We start from the raw sequence: 21,169 nt of genomic DNA on the forward strand, positions 1-21,169 counted from the left end.
TTGTGTAAAAATTGCAATGTTTCATCACGGAAAATCTACGACAAGAGATGGAAGTGAAGAAAGACGGACGGTTACAAAATTTCGTTTACGAAGAAGACTGACAAATGTAAACTTTCCATTTCTTTTAATAAGTTAGAGGATTCTTTTAAAGGGCACAAAGCAGTTCATTAACACGTATACCTTATTGCCAAAAGCAGTTATTAACCCCTTAACAAGTACTGACAAAATTATTTGCCATGATAATCAACGCTCTTTTCAAAAATCATGATGTATTACACGATTATGTGCGTGCAAAACCTTTGATATTGTTTACGCCTTTGGGTAAACAAGTTGAAGGCGCACGCGTTATAAATGTTTGCGTTGCGTTAATACGCGGGCTGAACATGAACGTGAACGTGATTTATTATGGTTAGCTTTAGTCGTCATTACTATAAGAGGTGTTGTGATTTAAATATAGGGAAAAAGGAGTTGTTAAGTACCAACGTTACTTGTAATGTTACAATAAATTAATTTCATATGCACTTACAACGATGCCTAGAATAGTCCTTTCTCTCAAATGAATCTTTTCTGTAATTTTGCTCTCAAATGGATTGCAGATGTCTCAGTGGAAATTTGCCATCAGAGTCAAAGAGATTTTACATGTAATTGAACTAATGAAACCTAAAAAAATGGCAACATTTCATTCTCCTTGCTTGTAAAATCGTGAAGTTTTGATCTGAAAAATACTCCCTCAGGGTGTGATTTTGCCGCTGTTGAAAATTTGTTCCTCCCGTCATGAATAATAAATGCAGATAAAGCTATCCAGGATAATAAAACTGAGAAGAATATGTACCAAAAAAAATTTTTTTTCTCTCTTACTCATTTTTAGGACGTCTTACGGAAAACTAGTTTATTTTTGACGCGCATCTTTCGAGTTCCCATGACAAACAAACTACCACATACTAATAACTAACTGCAAATTATTTGGCCCATAAGTGTTTCTCCGCTCTTTTCGCCAAAATCGTAATTTAACGAACAAAGGACCTAATGTAAATTGATGGGAATGATACCAGCTGGTTTTGCTTCATTTATAACTACGCTAGAATCACCTTTTGTAGTTGATGTATCATCCCACGCCTTATACCGTTTTAAAATTAGAAAACCACTGGCAGTCGGGAACAGTTTCACTTGGTCTTAGTTGTCGCGGTGGGGAAATCTTCTTTCAAATCAATCTTTCGACGTTAAGATGAAAGGTATGTAAAAATGTTTGAGTTTTTCCCTCAAATGTAGAAAAACAGTTTATTTCCGCCAGTCAAAATTTAAAACGATGGCCTCAGGAAAACGCAACTTCATTCTCAAACGGATATTTGTTTTCAAGGCTTTTCACTGACTCAAAAGGCAGATGTTACATTACAGTAACGGCCAAATTTTGGCCTTTTAGCTGTTTTCCGGTTCTTATCGAACGTGTTTTATATCTTTATTTTCTTCAATTTAAAAATTCGAAAGCAATCAATTTTATCTTCGATTAATAGATGCCAACCTCAGATTTAAACTGCATGTTTTAGTGTAGATTGGCTTTTTTTTAGAAACTGTTCCTTGCTAGGTATATTCCTCCTCTAAAAAACGCGTCACTTAAAAAAAAAAAAAAGATTAAAAAAAAAACATGATGTTTCAAAGTTTGTTCTCGATACTTTTCGCCGTGAATATTATTTGTGTGTCTTGTCAAGATTACAGTTTCGACATGATTCTGTGGTAAGGGTTAGGAAAAAAAAAAAAAACAAAAAGAAAAAAAATTTCGGATACATTTGAACGTGATATTTTTAAAATTTGTTTAGCAACATATTATTAAGTATAAATTCTGCCGACGATTTCTTGCTGGGAAAGGTATTACCAGTGAGAGTGAACAAAAATTTTATGTCTGAAAATAGGTTTCCCCATGGGGCTGACAGAGCTGTCGTAGGTTCTAGACACAGCCTGCTTCTTCTCTTAGTTTGGTCGACTGCAAACAAAAAATTCCGAACAAAGCCGATAGAGGAGAGAAGCTCGTAAAAGCTCACGGAGGTTGGGGAAATTTGACTGTCTAAAGTCAGGTTTTAAATCATCAGAGAGGGGATATTCCTACACATATTAAGAGTTGTCCTCAATATACAAACTTTCTAAATGGTTTTTTAAGATTAAAAGCAGACAAACAATATTAACTGAACCAAAAACACGCACGATAACGTATGAGAAATTAATTGTTCATAACTAATTGCTCAGAGGATAAGCAAGAACTTTTTTTTTATTATTTTGTTACTTATGCCAGCCACCTTTTGCTTTGTCGACACGTTTTTACGTTTTGCGTATCTGTGCCCTTTTGATAAAACTGTACCATACTGGAGGTTTTCTTCGTCAATCATTTTTGCTCCAATTTGCCACATGACAACTAACACGCCGGAAACAGTGACGGCAACGGATTCATCAGATTTCTAAAGCTTCAATTTCTCAACTTAAATGAGAAAAATCTAACTCCTGCTGCTCTGAACACTTAATGTATTCATTAATCAGGTCTACTTATGTTTGCCTGTCAAATAGATTTAACTCACCAATGGCTGAAAAAAATGAAGCAAAACACAGAAAAATTACGACAGTAATTATGACATTAACAATATTAATTTTCATATTAAAAAATTATTGCGTGTCACCATTAGACCCTGATTGCTGAGTCTCTCATTTCCATCGGATTCGTGTTTTATTAAACCCTATATGATAGCAGCAATGTGGAAAAGAAATAAATTGGAAAAAAAGAATGAATATTTCATGGCCAGTGTTATGATTGCGTATTCTTTTCGCCGCCCTCTCCCAGCTTGATATCACCGTCTTTTGTTCACCCTCTTTTGTGATCGTCACCACAAAATTAAACTTATATCTTACGCGATGATCGACTCACCTCTTTCTGTGTTTGCATCTTTCTTTTAGTTCTGGTGCTTATCCAAGCCACACATCTATTATGTTCAGTTCTGATACTGGTTTCTTCAGCTCCAGTCGAGAATGAAATTCACGTTAGAGGCACTGATTTGGAAGAAGAGAAAGAAGAACACCTTCCTCCGATAATTCCTCCGGAGTTTGAACTAAAAGAAAGAGAGTTTCCAGAAAGAGAAGAGGAGAACGAGGAAGAAAAAGAGAATGAAAACACGGTACGGGAAGAATTTGAACACTTCCGTGACGAGGAGAGTTTGAAGAACTTTTTAAAGAGGCTGAAAAGGGAGCTTGCGTTGGAAAAGACTGCAAGGGAAGAAAACGAAGAAGGGGAAGAGCTCAGTAATGAGGAGCTTCTGGAAAGGGAACTTCCTGAAGAAATAGAAGAAATACCAAAAGAAAAAGGTGCACGGGAACTGAAAGAGGAAGATGGGTTGGAAATGTTTTATCGGAATTTGAAGAGAGACCTTGAAGAGAAACCGGCGAGAGATTTGCCTGATGAGGAAATGGAGCATGAATCCCCTGAGGAAGAAGAAGAAATGTCAGAAAGAGAACTTGATGAAGAACTCGAGGAGAACTCTAAACGGGAGTTAGAAGCAGAAGAGTTGGAGGAAACTGTGGCTGAGGAACGTGAAGATAAGCGGGAATTGGCTGAGGATGAGAGATCGAGGGAGGAACTCGAAGAAAACGAGGAAGAATCAGCCTTGAAAAGGAAAAGAGGAAAAGAGGACATGGCTACAGAATGGGAAATTCCTGAATCTGAGGAACGCTTTGGTCATGACAAGCGATCCAAACATCCTCCAAAGCACATGCGCGAACGAGAAGCCGAGAGGGAGCGAGAGCGTTTCGATGACCATGGACACAAGGAACGTGAACGTGAGGAGTTCAGAGAAAGACAGCGAGAACGGGCCCTTAGTAATGGCGGAAAATTACACGAGAGGGAAATGGAGGAGCGCAAACAGCGTCAAGAAATTGGTCCTCATGGTGTCAGGCGAGAAGAAAGAGAAAGGTTCCGATTTCGAGCTCGTGGAGAATAGGATTATGGACATTATTGCGGAGAATGTGGAAAAATGCCCCTCTTCTGTCATCAGATCTTTAATATCCTTTTTGTAGTGGAACAGTTAAACAGCGATATAGAATTCATACGGTGTAAAGGAAGGATTAGCCGGTTGGATGCTTTAATAAAGGACATGAGAAACATTCAGTCGTACCTGTATTAAGCGACACCATATCAAGCGGTCACCCCGTATTAAGCGATCGGTTGTCAAAGTCCTGAGTTTTTTCCCCTTATTCACTGTAATTTTCACCTCTACTAAGCGGTCGCCTCTATCAAACGGTCGCGGTCACCCTTTACTAAGTCACAACGGCCTGTACTAATTGTCTTCCATCAGCATTAAACGGTCACTGAAAGCTTACCCAGTCAAATTTAACTAAGAATAATCTTTCAAGCAGTTTTTAATCCATGTTTCTCTCTCTTTCCCAAAATCAAAGTAAGTGGTATTTTTAGTGAGATTCAGTACATTCACTGGTCAATCAATAATGGTTATAGGACCGAGTGGAGTCCAATTCGGTCTGTAATCATACGAGTTAATAATTAACAAATCGAACTCCCGCTTCGCCGTCGTCAGAGTTCCATTTAATCATAACCATTTCAATTTCCGAAAAAACAAATACACCTAGAAAAAATATTCTCATTGGAGACAATGTGTTTAGTTAAAAATTTCCCCATTTTGGAAAATTCTCCAGTTTTTCTTTGGATAAGTGGTTGTTGCTATGGTTATTTTGATCACTTCTAAGTGGACTTAGTGTGATTGGTTGCTTCAACTGTCCGATTACAAGGTGTCCAATTACAGCCAACTATCCGATTACAACTGTACAAAATGATTAATGAAAAATGAAGCTGCGAATGCACCAATAATATTTGAGGAATTTATAATGGCTATGATTATGCCATAAAGTGGCGTTGTTTATCGTTGTTTATAATACCCCTAATCTGTGGAACCCTTATTAAGCGGTCATCACGCCATTTCTCGTGGGTGACCGCTTTATAAAGTTTGCTTGTTGCTAGATCAAGTTCTCATTAGCTCCTCTTGATCTCTTGATATATTCCTTCCTATGACTGGCTATTGCGCTTACTATGATTTTGATTTTATGAAACTCAGTCGAAAAGCGTTTCGTTTTGGATACTATCGACCTTGATGGTTGACATAGGGCATCTATTCTTACTCGCGAAAAATATCTAGGCAAATAGAAAGAACTTTAATCATAACGAATTTTAATTACACCCGCCTCTTATTTTAAGCTCGGTTTTTTTTGTATTTTTTTCTGTTTAGCGAAACTAGTGATTGAATGTGTTATAATTATAGACAGCCGATTTCACCCTGAGGGACAAATTATTTATTATTAATTATATATAGACTGTTTGCTCTTCAAACAATCGTATTATTGGGTGTTTTGTCCATTTTGGAAATCTGACTTAGTGATTCCATCCTCTTCCTCAAAACAATGTGGGAGTTAAAATAGACAAAAAACCTCGGGGCAATTTTTAGCTTGAAAAGTTACAAAGACAGAGACGAATATAGCTTCAGACCTTGTTGAGACTAAATATGAAAAAACCTATGTCATTTCATACCACTCATTGCCTAAAATTTTTAAATTTATAATTCAGTTGAATAGAAAAAAAGGAAAAAAAAACCACACCGAAAGAAATATCATGCTTTTTAAAGCTTTTTCACATGTTTATTCTTTAACACTCACTTAGTAATGAGAAATCAGTCGAGTTACATTAGAATACTCTACGACTGAATAATAAGTTTTGGCTATAGTGCCGAGATTTTCCTTTTATTCTTCCGAATCTCCTCCAGGTACTGCAAAATGAAAAAGAGAGAATTAAAGTCAGATAAATTTTGACAAAATCTCCCTCAAATGTTAAAGAAACCTAACACTGGGATTATGATTCACTGATTTATTCAACCCGCTGTCTTTAAGCTCATAGAACTAGGACCAATAAACCAATCGATGTCTGTTTCTCAAAACAATTTTATCGTGATTGGACGCTTACATATTCTATTGACCTCTACAGCTTCATCAGAGTTTCCCCCCTTGTAAGCTATTTGGATGGCCCAAGGATAGTCATTCAAATCTTAAGGTCGCCTTCCAATGGCTGAATACAAAAGTTAACAAAACAAGGTATTTCATTCACTAAGACGAAGGTCTAACGCTCGAAAATTCAGCTTTGAAACTCTTTACGATGGCTAGTTTACATTATCAACTCAGTTAATAACACTAAATTACCGGTTATACTCTCCCACTGACACAACACCACAGTTTCTTTTGAAACTTACCCCTTTTAAGTATTTCAATGGTCTAACGGCGCCGGCGATATATATTTCTGCTACTAAAGATACCGAGCTAAACTTTTCGTAATCATTCATAGGGCTAGAATAAGGTCTCAAATATTCAGAACAGGGCCCCAAATCATATTTAAGACAATAACGAAGGCCTCACATCATATCAAGGATAATGGCCCCAAATATTCATAACAGGGCCCCAAAACATTCTTAAGGAAAGAATAACGGTATTAAATCATTCTCTTGACCAGAATAAGGGCCCAAAATATCCTTATACTCACTGTTAAACTTGTAGACGAAGTTGTGCCAAGCTTTACCGACCATGTTGTTATAGCAACCAGCGGGATTGGATCCATACTGGTCATAAGATAGGTCTGCTTCCTCTCCTCCCCAGCATTCTCCATAATACTGGATTCCAAAAAACTGTTGGCCTGTTGAAATGAAGAGCATTTTATTTGATTGAGTGTCGAAGGTAACGCAGGAATACTTTGGATTGGTTCGGTTTTGTGATAGGATTAGACAACTCGCGCCACCCAAGCAGATGCAAAATTGAGATCAGTCATGGGACCTGAGCAAACGCGTTTTCCTTCGACATGAGGTAATGGTGTCAAAGTCTATGGTGTTGCCCGGAGATGTAGTTGCCAAAAATAAATGTATGGTTTCAGAGATTCAGAGGACTTACTTAGTTGAAAAAGTAAACCGAGTCGAGTTTTAAAATTGCCTTTTTTGCGCTCTTTGCGCCGGTGACAGTATAAACAATTCCCACTCACGCTTGTTCATAGCTTCATCCGCACATTTCTGTACTGTCTTCGACAAGTCTGACCAATCAATAGTCCCACGGAAGTTCTTCAGCAGTTCAGGCATAGCACGCGGGTGAAATTTGTCTCTAAAACATCCAACAGGGCTGAACGTAATCCCTAAGTAAAAATTGAATGTTGTTGTGATGTGAATGACCCGCAATCAAGTACATGCACAAGGAAGGGTAAAAAAGTGACGAATGAATGAAAGAAGGACGGAGGCAATGAAAAGATAAAGGAATGACTGAATGATTAACTATTGACTGAGAGACTGAAGGAAGTTAGGGACTTAGTGACTGAGTGACGGAATAACTGAATGAAAACATGGGGGAATGAATGAATGAATGGGTGAATGAATTAGCAAATTAATGAAAAAATTAAGGACGGAGGCAATGAAAGGATAAAGGAATGACTAAATGATTAACTATTGACTGAGAGACTGAAGGAAGTTAGGGACTTAGTGACTGAGTGACTGAATAACTGAATGAAAACACGAGGGAATAAATAAATGAATGGGTGAATGAATTAGTAAATTAATGAAAAAAATAAGGGAATAAATGAATAAATGAATTAATGAGCATATGAATTTGTAAATAAATGAATAACAAAATGAGAGTGAATTACAAATCAATGATTGAGTGAATTACTTGAAGAACAAATGAATGGGTTAATGAAGAAATGAATGAATAAATCAGGGAATGAAAGAAAGAAAGAAAGAAAAAAGAATGAATAAAATATGAATGAATGAATGGTTTAATGAGAGAATGAAAGAAAGGATAAAATAAATAACAAATGAATAAATGTATGAATAGCCGGCTAACTAGAATTCGAAAGATGACTGCTACAATGAATGATGAATTTTTTATCACTTACCCTCAGGGACAGGTTCGATTTCTTCTGTTGGCTCAACTTTTGCAACTGGTTCTGAAAGGCAAAAAAGAAAAGCATTCTTAGACATGTGACCACCTGAAATAGTTTTCTTTTTCTTAAAACATGTGTTTGGCCAAAGTTGTAGAGATTAGTTCGACTGGTCTTTTCTATGGATCAGACAAACAAACGAATACCAAGCAAGAAACAAACATTTTGCACGAGGTTTGGAAAGAAAGAAATCTTCCAAGAGAAATCAAGGTTCCCACTTACCGTATTTCCTTGAGTAAGCGTCTTCGATTTAATAAGCGCCCTCCCATGAACAATCGCTCACCTGCTCGGCCATAATATCAAACAAGTGCCCCCTCGGGTAGGTTCCCCCTCCCCCCTTACTCCCCCACTTTCTTAAATAGTCAGGGATACAATGAAAATATGTTTCTACTGCCACTTTATTTATAACTTTCAAAAAAGATTCGAATGCAAAGGAATCAGAACAGGTTAATAATTTCTTTATAAGCGCCCTCCTCCCTGTAAGCGCCCTTCATTTAGCCGAAATTTTAAATAAGCACCCGCACACTTTTTCGAGGAAATACGGTATTTAAACACCCTGCGAAACACAACACAATACGGGAAGGGATGGAAAAAGCTCGTGGCCGAGATGCACTTTGGATAGAGCGCATTTTGACTGAGTGTCGTAATACCAGAGCCAAAGTAATTACAATCGCTAATCAGAGGAGAGGAATATACCTTGAAGAGCCCACGTGATCTAAAACTAATAGTGATTCTTCGTCTTAGTTTTGCATATGATTGGTTGAGAGAGTGACGCGAGTTTTTCTGGACCAATCACGGAGCGAAGTAAAGCAAAACCTTAAGCAATTCCAAACTAATCTCGACACTCAATTAAAAATTGCGCAAATGAAAAAAAAAAAAAACAACAACAACAACAACAAAGATTCATGAAATTAGGAGCTTGTGAAAGCCTTCAGAGATATTCATATGAAAGCATTTGGCGATTGGCTTTTTAAAAAACTAATCACAAATCGTTTTTATTAAAGGAGTAAACGATTCAACAGCAGGAAAGATGAAAAGACAAAGGTCACAATTTAGGCATCTTAAGTAATTTGGCCTAAATATTTCAAGCTTATCATTCGCAAAGTTTGTTCTTCTTGTACATTCTGGACTGTTTTTGCTCCTTTTTGGGCCTCTCCTTTCCTTTGTCGTGTTCGTCTAACTTAGTAAATGATTTTTTCAAGGATTCATTTTATTCAAAGGTAGTTCTAATTAACGATGAAAACTTAAAACATCGTGACTTATCGTTCCGCAATTGCTTCATTTTACCACATAAGGGACGCGCAAAATATTCTACGGTATTACACTGTAGAACAGGGCAAAATATGGGCGGAAAGCAGAGCAACAAAATGGCCGCGCTGAATGGTCCAGAATGTGATTACTTTTCTCTCATTTTTTATTAACTTTTGCTTTTTAAAAAACAAAATTTTTATGTACTACATATTTTTTTGGTCATGACTTAATGATAATAACATAATAATATAGAATGATACCACGCAATTCGCAAAATATCCGCCCGTGTCATACATTCAACCATCGAATAAGGTGTATGTATTTCAGTGCAAAATCTGTAAGTAGCAACAAAGAAAATAAAGTACAGGAGATGAAAAGGAGTGGAAAGGAGAGTAAGACGTAGAAACGAGATTTTTGAACTTTTACATTGGAAAAACGGGTGACTGGGATAAAGCTGAGAAACATATAATACACTTGGTATTTTCGAACATGAAATAAATTGATTTGGAAAGAAAGAGAGAAAGATGTGGAACGACAAGAAATGGGCTGGAATTGTTGTATCGAGAGACACATGAATTTCAAAACATGGCCCACAGAGAATTTGATATATTATAGCTCGCGAGATATTGTAAAAAAAGTCTTACCGTCTCTGCCAAAAAGGAGCGCTCGACAGGATATCAAAGGCACCAGGAAAACAAGGACCAAATTTTTCATCTTTTCGAATCTTCTCAGCTCGCACCCCCAAACTACAGCGACTAAAAACTTCTGAAGTGGTTTTGTGCGAGATACTCTGAGCAAATCTTTTATAAGCGCTTTTCAGCGTGGGAAAACAGCATTGATGAAATTGATAGTTGATATTGAGACTGTAAATATTTTACTAGGAAATAGACCGGCTTTTTGCGCTCTTGAATTAGTCTATGAACGTACTTTGACAGAATTCCTGGTTCAATTTCTTCGTTGTTAAATTTGCATTCTCAGAACATAGATATCAAGCACGTTTTAATCTGCATGATACGAAAAATCTGAACCGAGTTGCGAAGGCAGTTTAATCAAAATATTAAGAGGAAAAAATTATTTTAGATCATAGCAAGGTTGAATTTCATGTTTAATGAGTTTCCGTTTACGTAATTGATGTAAGCTTACTTAAAACCCTAATAGCCAGTTTGTCAATTAAGTTGGATCAAATATCTAACGCATTTGGTATCTTGGTCTGAGGAGACCTTAGGGCTAATGAAACATAACCTTCTTGAAAAGTAAAATGTTTTCCTTTATACACAACGTGCAATAATTAATCTTACTATCTTAATCTGAAAAGAATGCAAAAAAAAAAAAACTCTGAAATTAACTCAATCACACTGCCTTGATTTCACGAGTTGAGCAAAGAATTTATTAAACTGTCTTTTCGTAATTAAATTTACTATCGACAGTGAAGTTGGGGCCATACAGCACAATTAGGAAGGGAAGAGGGAAGGGGGGAGCGTGGCGTACTGAAGACACCAACCACAGCTCGAAATCATCATCTTTTTAAACGATTTTTTGCAAAAAACTAAGGCGAGTCTTGCGCAAAGGCAAATTCATATTTTCAAAATTAATTTTTTAAAAATCATCTGCCCTTTATTGACCGGTGTGCGATATTTTTGTGCATTTCGGATCAATTTTAATCGGTTGTGATATTCAGATGACCGTTAGCCGTAAATCGGCCAAAGTTTTTAACTGTTAGCCGTAAAAGTCATGAGGCCCTCGTATAGCCTCTCCAGTCTTAAAAGAAGGTATTTACCCTGTAAAAAGTAGAAAACCTTTATACCAAATCAATTATAAAAGTTTAATTTGTAATAGTTAACGAAATTTAGATCCAATTACTTGAAAGGGAAAAAAAAGCAAAGTACTAGCTTGATATCAGCCAACTTTACAGCGTGCAAAAAAATTTGGAATTTTGATGAGAAAATACAGATTTTACCTTTTTCACCTTGAAATACCATATTACAATGAGATGCATGGTTGGTCAACAAAACATGAGATAAAAGAGCGACTTTGTACTTTATCGAACTAGATATCAACACAGCTCTGTTTCTATCGTATGTACAAATAGCGTACACTTTTCTTTTCTTTTCAATTAAGAAGAAACAGCAAAAAAGCTACCAGCGTATCACGCTGTAATGTCTTTCATTCATAGCAGATGTTATTGTCTCATGATTTGTTGAATAAGTGCCACGGTTGCAAACTGAATCTTGCGCTGCATTGTTGACATTAAAAAAGGACGCCTATTGACACCTAATGTTAAGCTAAGTTGTCACTTCCTTTTCTCGCCACATTAGCCAAATATATTCTTGTCAAGAATCCTGCAATAAATTCAAAGATAGCACATTAAGCCGTGTATATCCTGATAACATGAGCGTATAAAGCTCTGTAAAAACTTGGTATTTTACAGGGCTTTAGGCGATAGTGAAGGGAATCTTATTCAGATCTTGGCTGGGTTTTTTAAGTGCCAGTTGAGACTTATAAAGCTTCCGGGGGACTCCGGAAGAAAATCGTATAGTGCTGTAACAATCAACTATAGAACACTATGATTAAAGGAAGTTTCCTTCAAAAAATGAAAATTATATCGACTTACAAACCAACTGGGAGAGACATCTTATCAATAATAATGAGTAGAAATTAGGCTTGTTACCGTTAAAGAGAGCTTTCGTCGCCAAAAAAGATATGTCTATCTTGTCTTTCTCACCTGTAAAGCCCGTCCCTTGGTCTCGATTGGTAGAAGAAGCACAGTGACTACGCCCAGAACAGAAAAACCGCTGTAGAAACTGAGTGATAGTAGAATGGAGTGTGGCATTAGAACCTGTAGACAATGAAAAAGAGCAAACAGGCGCTTACTGTTAAATACCATGATGGAAGAAATGCCATAAAAGACATCACGTGTCCTCGAAAAATAGTACTCAGCTAGTCCCAAAGACTCATAATAAATATTTCTAATTTATTTAAAAAACTAATTGAGTGTCGCGCTCAAAAATCCTTTCGTTAAGGGTATGGCTCTCTATCGCTGCAGACTGCAGAACTCTCAAACACAACAGACACAAGTTACATTTAGACTGTAGAAAAATTTTAAAATACTTTTGAAAAATATGGACAAAATTTTTCAGTAGGTTCAGAGAGGTGTTTGAATATTTTCTTCGCCGAGACGAAGCTTCGCGTCTTGTTGGCCCAGACATTTTTTTTTAACAAAAAAAACATTAATTTGTCTTACTTTAACTAACACGATGAATATTTAGTTTAAGCCTTTGAGTACAGAATCTCTTATTTCAGAAATTTCAGAAAATTTTTAACGACTACCATATGAATCATAAGCAAATGCAGAAAATGCTTTCCCTTACTCTACACATTCTCGAGAAACCAGAGGTGTTTTTTTAAAATGTTTTATTGGACAACAAATGTGTTATACCCTTTGATAGATGCCGCCTGAACTAAGGAGCTAAGCCAAACCTAAAACTCTTCGAAAACATTGTCTCGACAGGTTGCAAAAAACTGCACCTTCAAGTGTTTCATGAATATTTTACTTTTTTATTTCCTGAGTATTGATTTCTCTTTTACGTCACTTTACTCACCATGGCAACAAATGGAGTTATCATACAGCCGATCCTCGCCGCACCTGAGCATGCGCCCAATCCGATACCGCGCATACTCGTGGGATACACCTCCGGTGTGTATACATAGCCGCACATGTCAGCAATGCTGATGAACATTCGGGAGGCGTACAAAAATAGTGTTGTCGATGAACGACTGCCAATGAAAAAAACGACATCAATTTTTTTTCTTCCTCTGCTAGTGTGTGAGGACAGGCAAATTGTTTTTCATTAAATTTTCCGCAGTTTCATTTGAATCTCGGTTGAAGAAGTAATTGAGACCTTTGGCCCGTCCTCATTGATCGATAGTTGTATGAGGATGAGCATATGTGGGGCCGTTCGGCGCTTAAGATTCGTGCGCATTTGTAAGAAATATTCTCTAAAAGCAGAGAGGAATTTTTTTCTGCGTTTCCATGGCATAACCCAAAGACTCAGGCTGCTGGAAGAGTTTGAGACTGCTTAACTTTCGAAAAAATCCCCCCAAACACCTCTTGTTTAGTTGAGGCTCCATAAATTTGGAACAAGTCCTCCATTGCTTAATTCAAAATTCAAAACTCAGGAACTGTGCAGTTTTTTATTCTGGGTGATGGTCATCCCTCACATTAGCTTGTGCCCAGGACTCCGCCAAGTGTTAATGACTCTTTATCCAAACGTATTGCTTCGTAACTAAGTTGGTAGAGGCGACTAAAAGGCAGTTGGGAAGCAAGTTCGAATCCCGTCGAAGCTTGATTTTTTTTTTAACTGCTTTTTCTGAAATTTCTTCTATTGTAGTTTTGCTGAGAGGATCAGCTCGTCTTTGGCCACATCTCATCCACATGGTCAAAAATATCATATATTTTATTCATTATAGGAACATGTGACAACTGGCCCCATCACTAACCTTCTTGTGCAAATGAACAAGGCTGCTAGAAAAATTGCACTCCCCAAGAAAGCCACGAATTGAACCATTTTTCTACCTATTTTGTCCACCATGAAAAATATAAACACTAATCCTGTAAAATGCAGATAAGAAAAATCGCGATATTTAGAAGTGATTCATGGCTATAAAAAGAAAAAAAACTTCTTCGATTGGCTTAGATTTTAAAGGAGATGCGATGTTCTAATCTTTAAGAATGGAAAGAGAGACAACTTTGACAGAAACTTCCTGTCCTGGCCTTGGGATTTGTTTAACCCATTATATTCTTTTAATAGTCTCTGGAATGGAAGTGTGTTTCTCTTGAAGATGAATCTCGATCTGATCTTATAGATAAAAGCCAAAGAAGGTCGTGTGGCGTAGGGAACCGTTGTTTTTTTCAATGTAAATGCATTCAAAAAGGACAATAATCAGTAATAATAAATAATTAAAGTTCGGATTCTTGGGAAACAAACTTTTGTTTCCGTCAGGAGCCCGTCAACGAGAGCCTCTATCTCCACGGATTCCTTGAGTCAATCCAGCGGAAAGTTTATTTCCGCTGAGTGAACCGCGAATCGCAAAAACTGATTCGCTGCTCAATACATGTGAGTGGATGTTTGACGTAAAACAATAGGATTGTCATAGCTCTGTTTTGATTGGGTCTTAGAACTCCAGACATCACCTGAGAGCCTTTCTATGGATAGATCTTCTTGGGAAAGGGTTGACTCTAAGGCTTAGTATGGGAGATAGAGGCTCCTAATGATGGGCTCCTGTTTCCGTCCATTGGTAAATAGTGTTCAACTTGGAAAGAATTGATTTATCCCAATCCACTCTCTGTCCCTAGATTTTTGCAGGTTGTTACTGGGGGGAGGGGGTGAGGGTGGGTCATCGTTTGCAGTGTGCACTACTTACCTAGGAGATCACCAGACATTACAATGAAGTAATTGGCGTAGTCTTCATAATCTAATTGTTTGCAGTGTGAAGTATCAGAAGAACCTTCTTTTGCAGCGTGGACCCCCTCCGAATTGATACCTGCCAATATATAGGTTTTTAAATATCAACTGACATAATGAGGGGAAAAATTTGGGGTGGCTCTGAGCCCACTAAGCCCATTTTACTCTCAAATTTGCCACAAGGTTATTTCGTGTAAAAATGTATGTTTGTTATTCGTTAAAAAAGTTTGGTTGTGGAATTACCTAATTTGAATTTCTTCGGTAAGATATTATATCGAGAACGACATCTCAACACTCACATTCCACGACATTTCATTTGCTTTCACATGCTTTTAATGCGCTGTTTATATCACTTATACAACGCGATAGTCAAGGACTGCAAACTTAAACGAGTTAATAATAACCTATGTTAGAGATTCTTCTTGACGAGTTTCTCTTTTAAAACTACCCAAAATTTTGTGATAGAAGTTTAAATGAAGAAGCGATGAGTTATGAAAACATAGTCACCTCTGCAAGGGTCCACCCTTGAGAACATTTCTGTAGTTATAAGTGCTATTCCGTATATTACAAAATGACTACTAAACCTGGAAGAGAAAAGAAGCTTTACCAACTAAGCTAACAAGCCAACTCGGAGTTGGTCATTATGTTGGTTCCAAATAAACCCGTGAAGTGATGAATAAATGACTGTGAATGTATGAAAATCAGAACTGAAATGAATATGAAAGCGATCCTTAAAAAACAAAACTTGAAAAAAGGTGAACCATCATAAACTTTTCTTTTTAATAAGGAGAACTGAGTCTGGTTACCTCTTTCTTCACAAAAACGGATTGAACAGAACTTTGTAGAAACTGGAAATTGGATTAAAGAATTCTTTCTCAATCCTTTGAGTGGGTGCTGTATTAAAGTTCCTCTTCCTAAAAATAAGGCTGGATATGGTGTAAAGTGAATTAGTCTCACCAGATAATCCACAACAAAATAGTAGATCTTCGAAATGCAGGAGAAAATAGATCTATTATCCTTCCTCGTGCCACCTGCAACGAAAACAAAGAACCTCAAAAAAATGCGTACGTCAGATTCTTTCTCACTTAATCACCTATACATGACTGCTTGGAAATAGAGTGTTTTAGGTTTCTAAGAAAACACTTTCTTCAAAAGGTGTATGTGTCACATTTGTTTGCGAGCGCAACTGAAAACAAAAGTACTGCAAAAGCGATCTCCTGATGCATACTGATCAAAAAGGCAAGAAAAGAACAAATTCTAATCATAAGTTTTTTGAAATTTTGTCAAGTTTAGGAAAGGCTTTTTAAGACTCAAATAAGTACCTCGTGTTGTTCTGTGGCGATTAGTTCTCCCGGAGGCAACTCCTTATTATTTTCTTTAGCAATCTTTTGCAAAATGCACAAAGCTTTTTCTGGCTTGCCTGCAGCCATATAGAATCGAGGAGATTCTGGGACGAGCTGCAGCAGAAAATAAAGTAAAATAGTTGTCAAGTGTTTAGGGAAGAATTTTGATGGTGTGCTTAGGTGCTCCATTATTTTTGTCGCTGTAAATCGAAGAAGTGAACGTGGTATCACATGACTGGCCACCATACTAACCAATCAGAGCACAGGTTCTCAGATACCTTTTTTTGCATTTTACCTGATATCTTCCCTTAAAGAAATATTGTATTGGGCTTTCTCTAACTTTTATTTTATCTTTTAATGAAGTTCTACAACTACAAATGGCCTTAAGAACAGTTTCTCTTTAATCTTTAATCTCCCGACTTCGTTTTTAAAGTGATTCCAAGGCCATGGAAGAATCGATTCGTTATGGATTGGTTGAAATAAACTCTGCATCCTTATTAAAAGTTCCTGAGTGTATTTTTTCTTTAATTGAACCAAGCGTTTAGTTGAAGAGTAGAGGCATTTGTTAAGACTTTTATACACTAAGAGCGGGAAAAATTCTCATAGGCATACAAGTGGTCCTTCTAGTGTCAAAACTAACCACATAGTATACGTAGGTCGGTCGATGTTTGCTACATGACGCTCGTTTTAAAACTGAGTTTTTCTCACCGTGCTACAGCATATGAAAAGAAGCAAAGGTAGACATGAGATAAAAAAGAGCCATCTCCAGCCTAGCGTGGGCATCACTACAAGCGCGACGAGAATTTCCAAACAAGATCCAAGGGACCAGGACAACTGCGAAGAGAAAAGAAAATGAAAGGAGCGAAACGAAAAACGATGGTCCTCTTCAACTGGAAGGATTGACGACGGTGTGTGTGCGGCAGAAGGGGGGGGGGGGGGGGTGAGGAGGAGGAGGGTGAGTCATTGTTATTGGTGTGTACTCTACTGTCTCTCAAAATATAGCGGGTCATTTATTCTAAGCTTACGTGAGCCATCACCCTTAAACATCAACATCATGCCCCTAAAAGCTAGAATAATGTGAAGCAACTGAAATTATTTACCGATAAGGCGTTTAGCAGAACTCCTCTTCGCTTGCTTGGAAGAAACTCTGCCCAAAGATTCATACTGCATAAGAGAGAAAATGGGAAACATATGTTTACGTAACTTTATTGAACGGATGGAGGGCCTTTTCATATTTTTACGCCTCCTCTTTAAAATTCAGATTGTCGTTAAAAGAAACCTTAGCTAAGTGCTTGTAAATTTGCTCAATTGCTGGCGAGAAACCTTATTTTAGTCAAATCTCATGTCTATCAGAAACCCTGATAGGGACCACGTTTTGGTACTGTCGGTTATTCTCACTTTAGGTTCATTTGAAATAAGTCCTCACGCGTAGTCAATAAAAACGATGCCCCTATCATATCAGACGTGAGATTGTTTATCGGCACAATAAGTGTGTGACTGAAAGGTAAAGGAAAACATTATTCTCACGATAAGGCCGCGCTTTTCTAATCACTAAACTGTGCTCCAAGGCGGAGATTTCGTCAACGAAGGGGGTGAACAGGGAGCAAGCATTTATGTGGACTGATGTCTTAGCTACAACTTTTGGGGCAGAGGCAGCTGTCATGTCTTACCATTGTGCCACGCCCCCCATACCCAGTCCAACTACGGTACTGAAAGCCATGATCCAAAAGTAGTTCGACGCAAACGTACTCAGGAGTCCACCAGCAAAAACGACGATGGTACAAGCCAGGACTTCCTATGCGGAACGTAGACAAACAAAAAATGAGGAAACATAAAAGGGAACCGTATTTTCCCGTCTCTACGGGGTTCAAATTCCAGCAACTAGCCGTAGTTCTATTCCCACTTCCCCCCCCCCCCCCCCCCCCCCCCCGCATTACCACTGCCTCTTGGGATTAATTACTGGTCCGTTGTAAATCTCCCGCTGACCCGTCCAGAGTCCGGCTCAAGGTATACCTTATAAGTCCAATGATTCATACCAACTTTGAGAGGGACGTTACCTTCTTTCGTCCAAAGTTATCCGAAACATAGCCCCATATACATGTGCTTACTGTCATTCCAGAGAAAACGGCCTGGGTCAGAATATGGGAGAAAAAATCAAAATATGAGAAATTGCACATTCACACATGTATGTAGTGTTCAGTGGTTTAAATTACATTGCAATAACCGTTGTACTTTTTCGATCTGTGGTCTAGAGAAGTTTGATTTTGTAGTCCTTTCGTCTGCATATCAGTCCTTGACAAGATTTGCCTTGCGACAAAAGTTTCATGTGGATTCAATAGTTTTCTTAAACAGATGTAAAGTGTTTTCTAGACATGTTACATTGTTAGAAAATAAGCTTTGATGCGAACTCACACTGCCCAGCAAAAAAAAATAGTCATTTTGGCTGTTGTAAGGTGGGAAATTCTCAGGGCCTGTTATCTAGATAAAGTTCAGCCGTTGGTTAACAAAATCGCGTTCTAAACTACCTTGAATTTACCTGAATCTTTTTCCTGAACATGTATTTTTGAGGACAGTGTCAAGAGGGCAGTGGAAGGAAATTTATTTGATGAAAACAACCCTCTTATAGAGAATTCGTAAGGCTACTGCTCGCGCAGAACCGCGGTCTGGGTTAAACCTCGTGAAAATAACCGGCCCTAGCTTTTTAAACTAAAATTATACCGTAGTAATGGTAGCTTCTTGCCAAGTAGCTAAATTCCAGTCACATCTTATAGCGGGACATACAATCGCCAGGATTGTCACTTCCATAGAGTCCGCCATCTAAAAATAAAAAACAGTGTTTCGATATTTACTTTGAACAGTTACATCATTTAGCATTTGCCATTTCGAACCTGGTGGTTCCCTTTCCATTTCTGTTATTTCACTGAAAGAATTAATGGATACCTTTATGTCTGCTATTAACAAAGACGTCTACCAGGATAAATAACTGTTAACTATTTAACTCCAAAGATCTGATTGTCAATTCTCTCCTAGAGCTGCTTTGCATTTTCTTGCAACTGAATTTCGAGAATTTAGTGTCAGATCAAGATAACAACTTCTATCTGATAAGTTTGAGTATTCTCCTTACTTGCTGGTTGGAGAACGGATGGTTATCATAGGGTTAAGTTCCAAGTTAATCCCTTCTGAGAGTTAAAGGGTTAAGACTATGCGCTTAAACGCAACTAAAGAAGATATCATTAGTTTTGTTTGTTTAAGATGGCTGACAACCACCGAAACTATCAACTGTGATCAAAAGGAGAAAAACCTTAACCGTTAGCCGTAAAATAGCCAAAATTTTGACCGTTTCTGAGCCGTAAAAGTTATCATCCCATTGAGACCCTCTTCTTACTTTTTGGTGTTCAACAGGAAATTCGGAACTATATTAAAAATAACACTATGGACACGATTAAGACTCAGAGAGAGGAACGCGATAAGTAGTAAGTCGGTAGGTTAAAAGCATTCAGGAAAGTTTAAAAGTATTATAACAGTATTTTCACTCTTACCCAAGCCAATCCAATCACAAACATAAGTTTTACTTGAAAAGGTCCATAGCCAAGCTTGTCGATCGCCTCTTCCACTGTGTAGGTCAGTTTACCTCCTGACAAAAGTTATATCGAGAGAAAAAATAAGAAAAATTATAATAATAATGTTAGAGAAAGAGAAAGAAAGAATATTGAAGAATTCACAAACAACAATCTTTCATAAAATTGTTGAGGCAATATTCATGACTCTGAATGAGAAGATGCTGTGTAGAATGTTTTGCATGAATATCAGTCAATCAATCAATCAATCAATCAATCAATAATTCCATCAATCAGTAAGGTCGAGCTTGCTCGAACACCATGAATCGAGAATGTCGTCTATTATAATCCTACAAGAGGCCTCGAAGCTCGGTCCTCAAGGATGCATCCAGTACAGTGGCGGATCTAGAGGAGGTGGTTTCTGCAGACCCTTTTGGATCCATTGGGAGGTGATAAGTTCGAAAAACCTGTGACCCACGGGATACCACATCTTGTAACCTGATAAAGTTGCTCTCTATAATGGATATTAGGGAAATAAGTTGACCTTGAGCTAATTGATTCACAGACTTTTCCCTTGGCACGGGTGGGTAATTATTCAATCACGCCGCCCCGCGTCTTATTCGTGAAGACTCGCGAGGAACGCGTTAAATCAAGATGAATACCGCCGAGTACGTGTTCTGGTGTTTAAGCGATGCAACGTAAATCACGTAAACACTCACCTTGTTTAGAATCTTTGGATAAATCCACATCTGGATCGCCGTCTTTGGCTGTGAGGGCTGATTTATCTTCCTCAGTTTCCATGAAAACAACGGCGATATAATTTGATTTTCACAACTCAGTCCACAACCTGTCCAACCTACATCAGGAGTTCAACCACTGAGAATCGTCGGGAGTAGAATAGCTTTTAAAACTGCAATGAAGGAAGTCTTGTTTTTCAGTTTTTGTTATTGGTAGTAATCAGATCTCAAGCCCAGGTTTTACGATTCTAAGATGATCTTTTTCCGGCAAAGCCGAGTCAACTTCGTAAAGCGGGTACCAGTCTGTTTAGAGCTATGCATAATTGACGGTTGCATCTCAGCTTAAAACAATAATCACAATTTTCGTTCAAAATAACATCGATCACTGATTCCTCATTTGGTAGACTTATGTCGATCAGCCATCAAAAGGATGTTATGGGTGTCAATTCTAAAGTTTAAATTTTATTAACGATAAGGCTTTTGTTGCGGCATTCCCACGCTCACAAAGCATTTCCGCTCTAATAAAATATTGAAATTTGATCTTATTTTTTAGCTTGGCAATGGGAATTTATGCCATTTGGTTAACCTTTATTACGTGAAATGAGAATTTCTGTTGATGTTCAGATGGACGGAAATTTGATGTTCCATCAGTATAAAAGGTATGGCCAGGGCATTGCCGGAATGCTTTCACTCCAGCTGAACCAGTATCGATAGTTTTTCGATTCTCATCAATTGATCCCTGTACGATGCACGAGAATTGTGAGGAAGAAACTACAAATTTAATCCTTTACACCCTAACATCAGTATCCATTTCCTC

At 37.7% G+C, this 21,169-nt stretch overlaps 3 protein-coding genes across 3 annotated transcripts; 1 reads left to right on the top strand and 2 right to left on the bottom strand.

The window, feature by feature from the left end:
- The first annotated feature begins 1,123 nt into the window (after positions 1-1,123).
- Positions 1,124-4,126, top strand: LOC131770416 (uncharacterized). The gene is made up of 2 exons (XM_059086125.2): positions 1,124-1,232; positions 2,938-4,126. The coding sequence occupies exons 1-2, from the start codon at positions 1,226-1,228 to the stop codon at positions 3,972-3,974; spliced, it is 1,044 nt and encodes a 347-aa protein (XP_058942108.2). The 5' UTR covers positions 1,124-1,225; the 3' UTR covers positions 3,975-4,126.
- Positions 4,127-5,663: 1,537 nt separating this feature from the next.
- On the bottom strand, positions 5,664-10,051 carry LOC136279135 (uncharacterized). Its single transcript, XM_066162622.1, has 5 exons — positions 9,898-10,051; positions 7,958-8,008; positions 7,058-7,204; positions 6,569-6,718; positions 5,664-5,804 (listed from the first exon to the last, which is right to left on the bottom strand). The coding sequence occupies exons 1-5, from the start codon at positions 9,965-9,967 to the stop codon at positions 5,779-5,781; spliced, it is 444 nt and encodes a 147-aa protein (XP_066018719.1). The 5' UTR covers positions 9,968-10,051; the 3' UTR covers positions 5,664-5,778.
- A 1,516-nt stretch (positions 10,052-11,567) lies between these two features.
- Positions 11,568-20,579, bottom strand: LOC131770390 (synaptic vesicle 2-related protein-like). Its single transcript, XM_066162650.1, has 15 exons — positions 20,335-20,579; positions 19,598-19,692; positions 18,777-18,875; positions 18,116-18,187; positions 17,729-17,853; positions 17,159-17,222; positions 16,767-16,892; positions 16,038-16,172; positions 15,673-15,746; positions 15,223-15,299; positions 14,675-14,794; positions 13,751-13,862; positions 12,853-13,027; positions 11,976-12,089; positions 11,568-11,592 (listed from the first exon to the last, which is right to left on the bottom strand). The coding sequence occupies exons 1-15, from the start codon at positions 20,414-20,416 to the stop codon at positions 11,584-11,586; spliced, it is 1,479 nt and encodes a 492-aa protein (XP_066018747.1). The 5' UTR covers positions 20,417-20,579; the 3' UTR covers positions 11,568-11,583.
- Between the last annotated feature and the right edge of the window lie 590 nt (positions 20,580-21,169).

The sequence above is a fragment of the Pocillopora verrucosa genome, chromosome 2, assembly GCF_036669915.1.
Source record: "Pocillopora verrucosa isolate sample1 chromosome 2, ASM3666991v2, whole genome shotgun sequence".
NCBI lineage: Eukaryota > Metazoa > Cnidaria > Anthozoa > Scleractinia > Pocilloporidae > Pocillopora > Pocillopora verrucosa.

Coding starts and splice junctions, on each gene's coding strand:
- LOC136279135 (XM_066162622.1), bottom strand. CDS start 9,967: ATGAAAAATTTGGTCCTTGTTTTCCTGGTGCCTTTGATATCCTGTCGA. Junction 6,719..7,057: donor GGATGAAGCTATGAACAAGC/GTGAGTGGGAAT, acceptor TCATTTCAACAG/GCCAACAGTTTTTTGGAATC. Junction 5,805..6,568: donor CTTCGTCTACAAGTTTAACA/GTGAGTATAAGG, acceptor TTCATTTTGCAG/TACCTGGAGGAGATTCGGAA.
- LOC131770390 (XM_066162650.1), bottom strand. CDS start 20,416: ATGGAAACTGAGGAAGATAAATCAGCCCTCACAGCCAAAGACGGCGAT. Junction 17,223..17,728: donor ATGGGGGGCGTGGCACAATG/GTAAGACATGAC, acceptor TCTCTTATGCAG/TATGAATCTTTGGGCAGAGT. Junction 16,173..16,766: donor TTTTCATATGCTGTAGCACG/GTGAGAAAAACT, acceptor TTTCTGCTGCAG/CTCGTCCCAGAATCTCCTCG.